Raw genomic sequence first — 7,288 nt, 5'->3', positions numbered from 1 at the left:
CAGATCTTTTTTTAAACACACTTCAAACAACCTCCTTTCATTTTCCCCAATAAATCTCAGATGTTAGCACACCCCCTTGTTTTCTGCCATCCCTCACGCTGCTTCCCTCACTGCAGAATGCACCAAGGCCTGAAAAAACTACCATGGGGGTTGGTTTCTTTTTGGCAATTAATACTCTGAAATTATTGCAGCGCTGTGCGATGACAGTTTGTCCCTGACAATAACCTTGACCTAAGCACTGGACAGTCGGTGCTGTGAAGAACTTCCAGCTGGCAAAGGGCACTATAAACCCACCCGGGTTTGTTGGAGAGGTGGGCAAACAGCTGAAGAATCGGCTTTCAGAGAGGCGCAGACTTTGATCTCTGCGACCCTGTCGGGACTGAAGCTTATGCAAATGATAAATTAAATCACAATAACCCCGGTTGTGGATTGCTTCAGCCGCGGCACGGGAGCCTCTGCCCGAGGCTTGGCGGGGGGGGGCAGGGGGGACAGAGAACAACCGTGCACAGGGCGCCCGGTTGCTGAGGACATTTCCACGTTTATAATGACCAAAATCATGTCCCTTACGGGGGTGACCGGCCACGGCCGCGGACACCGCTGCGGTTATACCGGGCCAGGACCCGGCCCCGCCCCCGCCCCGCCCGAGGAGGAACAAAATGGCCGTCGCTTCCTCCGCCGCTTCCCTCAGTGCACGGGGCCCGCCCGCCGAGCGCGATTGGCTGAGGCGGCGCCGGAAGTGGCGCGCGGCCGTGGCGCGCGGCCGTGGCGCGCGACGGGTTCCGCGTGCGGCAGTCGGGTGAGGGGTGATCCCGTCGTCCCGCCCGCTCCCGGCCCCTTCCCACTGGGACAGCCGGGATACCGCCCCGCCGGGCTCCGTGCGACACGGGGGGGTGGCTTCCCGGGCCCGTCTCGGTTGTCCTCGCAGCGCTCCAGTTCCCGAGGCTGTTGGTGTCTCCTCGCCCCCTCCTCCGCCACCATGTTTGTCCTGGTGGAGATGACTGACACTGTCAGAATTCCTCCCTGGCAGTTTGAAAGGAAACTGAACGAATCTATTGCTGAAGAGCTAAACAAGAAATTGGCCAATAAGGTAAAGCGTGGGTCACGTATTGGTTGATGGAGGCATTGTAACATCCCCGAGCGTTTCTTCCTTTCACTTGTGCCCAATGAGACGGTGGCTGAAGTGTCGGAGTAGTTCAGATGGGAAGGCCATGCCCAGCGACTGTAAACAAAGAGACAGCCACGTGCCATCTCAAAGGGGACATTTTTCTAATGGCCGATGCTGTAATGGGAAGGTACTGAGTTGCCAGATGGGGCAGAGAAACATGGAAAAGAAGTGAGAGCAACTGCTGGGTTGTGTATAGCGGAGCAATCTGAAATGCAGCCTGAAAACCAGGTGCAAACTAATCCAGCCAGTGCGGAATCAGAAAAAAAAACAAGCGGACTATGTAAATAGTAGCCGATTTGGTCTGTGGTTAATAATTGAAATACAGCGTGGCAGTGAGAAGCTGGTCTTCAGAATATAACAAGTGTTCTGTGGTAGACCAGGAGGTCAGTTTGCCTGTGCAGCCTTGGGACTCTGATTAGCACATGGCTTTCAACACAAAGCAGGGACAAAACTCAAAATGTACCTGTGAATGTGAAAGTAGCTCAAAAGAGCAATCTGAAGGGATGGAGTGTTGTGAATAGCAGGTTATATGGACATGTTATGAAAAGCAAAAATCTTCCCTCATCCACTGATGGCTGGGTAGGTGCCTCAAATTTTGTAGGAGTGAAGCTGTCTCAGAAGTAGCAGAGAAACCAAGAATTTGCCTTGTGTCTCCTCATAGCTAATATAATTTAAGACAAAGTCAAGCCTAGAGACTTTTGACAGTGTAACTCCAACAAAAAGTATGTTAAGCCTTTGGACAAGCTGTGGGGCTGGTGAATGATGTCTGTAGGGAGCTGTTTACTGTCTTGGCAGATCAAGTTCTTCTCACCACTGACAATTTCCCCAAGGGTCTCTGTAGCAGTGCTCTTTCCAGTGCCAGTGAAAACACGTGCTCCCATAATACTTGGAGTTCCCTTGCAATGCTGGGGCTGTCGAAGGCAGTGCACCAAAACACCCTCCTTCCCATCTCGCCACCCTTCTGTTGCTACCTTTTGAAAAGGTGTGCATAATGTATAAATTTGATAGTTTGCTTGATTTAACCTGGTGAGTTGATTTACTGCTTTCAAATTGTTTTTTCTTTGAGCAGGTCGTGTACAATGTCGGACTCTGCATCTGTCTGTACGATATCACAAAGCTGGAAGATTCATACATATTTCCTGGGGATGGTGCATCACATACCAAAGGTATGTGCTTGTTCTCAGTTATATAGTGTTGCAGAAGGTTAAGTAATGATCTGGAAATGTAGGCTGAGTTCAGTTGTTAGGGAGAGTAACAACCTTGAGTTCACAGCCTTAACTCCATTCCTGTTAGGAGGGCAAGACGAACATGATGAAAGTATTTTCTTTTCTTTGCAGTTTTTGGGTACAAATACGGCTTTGAAAAGCCAGTCCTTGCTTGCCTTCTGCAGTTCATCTCTGTTCTACAATTAGAGCCATAGGTGTGGGGTTAGGAAGGAGCTAATTTAATTGAAAATTATTGAAAATCTTCACGTAGAAATAAGTTGCAATAATTGTTTTCTGTTCCTCTAGTATTTTTTCTTTTTGAAGCTTATTTTCCCTAGCTAGAATGTTGAAACCTGTTTCTACATATAATATTTGCACAGCATTTGATGCTCGTGTCCTAGCTGGAAGTTCTATGACATTTTTGTTGAAACTTAGACAGTTCTGGTTCAGCATACATTTCTAGTGATTTTTTTTTTTAATAAAAAATTAGTAATTTCTTTACTTCGACTCTTGGTAAATCTGACTAAAATCTGGAAGTAAATGCATAAAAGCAAATTTCCTTTTTTTTTTTTAAGTTAAAATTAGGGGGTTTTTTTAAACTGGTGAGAGATGCATTTTTCTATTTTCAGTTTACAGTGTGGAAGCATAGGTTGAGTACATGAAATGTTTCCTGTTGGAAGGAAACTGGACTGACTGTATGTGGCTCCCCTTGTCTAAATTTCAGCAAATAAAAACTTCTCTAATACAGGCTTTCCTGATTGCTTTAATCTCCATTCAGCTTCCTAACTTTGAATTACTCCTTGAACTGAAAGAAGATAAAAGGCAGAAATATTGCAAGAAGGTATAATTTCAACTGATACTTTTGGCCTTGAAGCACTGTGCAGGAATGCTCCTGTCATGACTTAAGCAGAGGCCCTGCTCCATGCTTTTGAGCTTACACTTTCATTCTGTGAACTTTGACTCTTGCAAGACTGAAGAGTTGAGAACAGGACACTGCTGCTCAGCTGCTGTCAGAACTCGTACAAACCAGTTAGGAATCAGAGCTCTTATTCCCATTTTTCTATCTAATCAGTGCCTGTAAAGAAATCGTGAAAGAAACTGGCTAAGTGTCTTAGGGGGCATATAGGATGTGGGATTTTGTTTTAATGGCTGCCATCCTGTGGAAGGAGTGCAGTTCACTCACATGGAAATAATAGCAATGATGTGTTTTCTTTTAAGTGCATTTCCGCTATGTGGTCTTCCATCCCTTCCTGGATGAGATCCTGATAGGACAGATTAAAAGCTGCAGCCAGGACGGCGTCCACGGTAAGCCACAACTTCTGACATTAGGGACACGTGAGCTGCAGGGCTATTGGGTCTACCGAAACACTGATTTCGGGAGGAATGATGCTGTCTGTAGGCTGGCTAAAGGCTATCGCTGGCCTCTCGCACTGCTCTGAGCTCAGTGTGGTTGGTAGTTTGAGCCTGGCAGCTTTCCCTGCCCTTGATGCTTTTGTCTGCCCTCCCCTTTCCTTTTGTCAGTCACGTGCGTGCCCAAGAAGAACAGGCAAGCCCATCTGGAGCATAGACTGGATTAATTTTCGCGCTTCAGTTAACAGAACTTGTGTTTTTCAAAGTGGAAGTATCGGCTTGTGTTGGTCTGATGTATTTTTCCCGTATTTCTGTGCAAATTCACGATCATTTCCTATACCTGAAAACATGGAAGGGAAATGTCTTTGTGAGCACAAAGTGCTGCCAGAGTCATGGAATACATAATTGATGAGTTGCTTTCCTTTCTTGAAGAAGTCTTCCATGCAAACAAGCTCCTCTGCTCAGTTGTTAAATTAGGGCAATGAGATTACCTTGGCTGCATTTGTTGCTGAATTTGAGCATGGTCCATTCTCTGCTAAAATTCAACATCATGAAATCTTAAGGGGAGATGGAGACTGTTCTGAGTTTATATTGGTCTTTATTTAATGTGTTACATCTGTGATTTCTGAGCTCTCTTCTGTCACAGACCTCTATAGCATCTGACTCATTTCTTGGAACGCTTTCATTTCCATTCCTGCTCCAAACAACCTTTTCCTTTCCCAGCAGGCACAAAGACTGTGCCCTCTGTTGCTGTATGTACTTTCAGCCGGGTGGTTTCTTTGCTGCCAATGGAAATTGAGTGTTGTGGCTCAAAGAATAATTCCTGCATAATCTCAATGTCCTTCCTGAGAGAGGAAGGGAATGAGTCTAGAAATGCATTTTAGGAATCACTGTGGAACATCATTTGCAAAGAATTGTTTCAGTCTTAATTGAATTCTTTTCTCCGCAGTTTCTATTGGATTCTTTGATGATATTGTCATCCCACCAGAATCCCTGCAGCAGCCAGCTAAGTTGTATCCTTTGATCACCTTTGATAACTTTACTACTTCATTTCAAAAGATTGTGCAGTGCTGGCCCAACAGGCATTCACCACTGCAACAATGAAGGTGCTCAGTGGCAGAAGCTAAGCCCTTGTGTCGGGCAAGTCCCGCAGACTGTTATCACAGCTAGACAGGCCCTCACGCTCATTAGGTTTTGCAGGATCATTATGCCTGCTGATAGAAATGAATGGCAGTGTCCCCTGAACAGCCAAGTTGTAATCCCTGCCTCCAGTCTTGGCTGCTGCTGAAGATAGAATGCAGGTTTTACCACACCATGTGATGTCTACATACATGTGTGTCTGATGTACTTCAGTGTGACAGGCAAGGTCATCTTGGGTTTGAGGGGGTTTGCTTGTTTAGGGGTCTTTTCTGTTGGTTTTTTTGGGGGGGTGGGTACCTCAGCAGTGTACACCTTGAAGCAGAAAAATCAGAAGGAAGACGGGTCCTGGACTGTGCAGACGATGACCCAGGACAGTACATGGTGGTTTGATAAATAACTGTGAAAAGGCTTTGAATCAAGTCTATTCTCAGCACTGTGAGAAGGTGATCTGTCAAGCAGAATACTGATTGTTTCCATCCTTAATCCTTGGCATGGCCAGTGATGAAGCAGAGCAGGTGTGGGTGTGGGAATACGAGACAGAAGAAGGGGCCCATGACCTTTACATGGACATTGGGGAGGAGATCCGCTTCCGAGTCGTGGATGAAACATTTGTCGATACATCACCGACAGGTCCAAGCTCTGCAGAGGCTTCCACTTCAACTGCCACAGAAGAAGTCCAGAAGAAAGAGGCACCGTACACTCTTGTGGTAACTATGTGCATTGATTCATAGAGCCTTGTGAGCATTGTGGTTTGTTCAGTGTCTAAAATAGCATCCCTTTCCCAAGGAACTGATTGCTTTAAGATGACCGTGAAGCAGTCTCACAAAATGAAAGGAGTGGAAAAAGGAAGAAACGAGATTGTTCTTGCGGTTGCTCTGAGTGTTTTCATTGGAACACTTTGTGGTTGTTGGTGGATTTTCCCCTGGGAGGCTGATTTAAAGCAGACTGCAGATGCAGGATCTGTAAGTAGGAGTGAGCGTATGAGGAATACAGAGCTGGGAGCAACACATCAAGGTTTATGCAGCAGCTGAACAGTGTTTCCTTGCAGTGTGCTGGCATAAGACCCACTTGAGTACAATGCATGAGAAAGGTAGATCTGAAGCAGTGACAGCTCTGTTCCATAACTCAGGGGAGAGATGTTACATTTTTAGGCATTTTCCTCTATTCTGTATGCAGTTTACAATTGCACCCTCTCGTCTTCTCTCTGTGAACAGGGATCAATCAGCGAGCCCGGCCTGGGCCTCCTGTCGTGGTGGACAAACAGTTAGCTGCCATCAGAGCCTGCTCCACAGAAGGTCTTTCCGGTGGATGTTTGGGGTACAACGGGATCCTGCTGGTGCTCATTGCTCCTCTGAAGCTTAATGAGAAATTAGATCTGCCATTCTCTGTTTCCCCTTCAGCTTCCAACCTGCCAGAGAGAGACAGTTGCTTTCAAGACGTGTCTTCACTGATCTGCAGAAGGGAATTTATAGGCACAAAAAGCCTTGAGCACAGCAGCAACAAACTCAGCTGGAGCTTTGGTCTCCTGCCCTGGAGGAAAAACTGGGGAGGTCTTTACTTGCCTGAATTAAGGAGGGAGTTGACTTCCGTGAGTGAAAGCAGAAGAGAAAGCTTGTCAAAAAGTACAGCTTCCTTGGGCTGAGAGCTTGATCTCAGAGGGTAGAAACCTGCCCTTCTTTTGACAGGAAATTAAGAAGAAGCAGCAAAAGACTAACTAGTTAGTAGCAGTGTGGTACTCCAGAGACCTGGAAAATGCTGCTGCTGGGAGAGCAGGAGAGATGGGGGCAATGTTCTGCTAAGAATGGGAACTTCACCCATGGATGGATGAAGTCAGCCAAAAAGAATGGCAATGACAGTTGTTTACCCAGAAGTAACTCCGGCTTGGTGAAGATGACCACTGTGGAAAGCTACGGGCTGCTTAATGTGCTGAATGGAATTACTTTACTGAGTGGGCTGTACTTATGTAGAATGAGCTAAACTTTGCAGTTTGACTGAAATATGTAATTATGAACTAAATGGACCAAGGCTGCTTTGAGCAAGCTGCTCCAAACTCTCGTTTGTGAGGGTGTCTTAATACCATAAGTGGAATAAATAGTAAAAACCACACAGCCTGCCTTCCTGTACAATTTGTGGGGAAACTATTAGCTTCCTGCCTAGGAGGAAGAAAACAGTTGCCTCCTGCAGTTTAGCTACTTGGATTTCAAGGCAGATAGTGTTGAGACCAATGTTTTGCTCTGTGCTAGCAGCCAATGACAAACAATTGCCATCACCCTCCCTGACAGCAGTACAAGGAGAAGGGGGAACAAAACTGAGTAAAAATCTATGCAGGGCCCATTGCCAAGAGAGTGATGTTGCACGTAATTACAAAGCCAGCCACGTTTGGCAGGAAGGGGCTGTAATTCACTGGGATAGTGGGTATGCTTAACCT

General features: G+C 46.2%; 1 protein-coding gene across 2 annotated transcripts; it reads left to right on the top strand.

Moving 5' to 3' along the window:
* Nucleotides 1-825: 825 nt before the first annotated feature.
* On the top strand, nucleotides 826-6,968 carry POLR3H (RNA polymerase III subunit H). 2 transcript variants are annotated; one of them, XM_027722723.2, is made up of 6 exons: nucleotides 826-1,087; nucleotides 2,235-2,331; nucleotides 3,589-3,675; nucleotides 4,670-4,733; nucleotides 5,360-5,567; nucleotides 6,075-6,968. In XM_027722723.2, exons 1-6 carry the CDS (start codon nucleotides 977-979, stop codon nucleotides 6,126-6,128), a joined length of 621 nt encoding a protein of 206 aa, XP_027578524.1. In that variant the 5' UTR covers nucleotides 826-976; the 3' UTR covers nucleotides 6,129-6,968. The 2 variants fall into 2 exon arrangements, with proteins under 2 accessions (XP_027578524.1, XP_039247352.1); XM_039391418.1 differs by having other exon boundaries at nucleotides 5,354-5,567.
* The last annotated feature ends 320 nt before the right edge of the window (nucleotides 6,969-7,288 follow it).

Source organism: Pipra filicauda, unplaced genomic scaffold (assembly GCF_003945595.2).
Source record: "Pipra filicauda isolate LSUMZ 115617 unplaced genomic scaffold, ASM394559v2 scaffold95_size2449627_pilon, whole genome shotgun sequence".
Taxonomy (NCBI): Eukaryota; Metazoa; Chordata; class Aves; order Passeriformes; family Pipridae; genus Pipra; species Pipra filicauda.
Note: the sequence above shows the minus strand (reverse complement) of the source record. Positions and strands in the feature narration are given on the sequence as shown.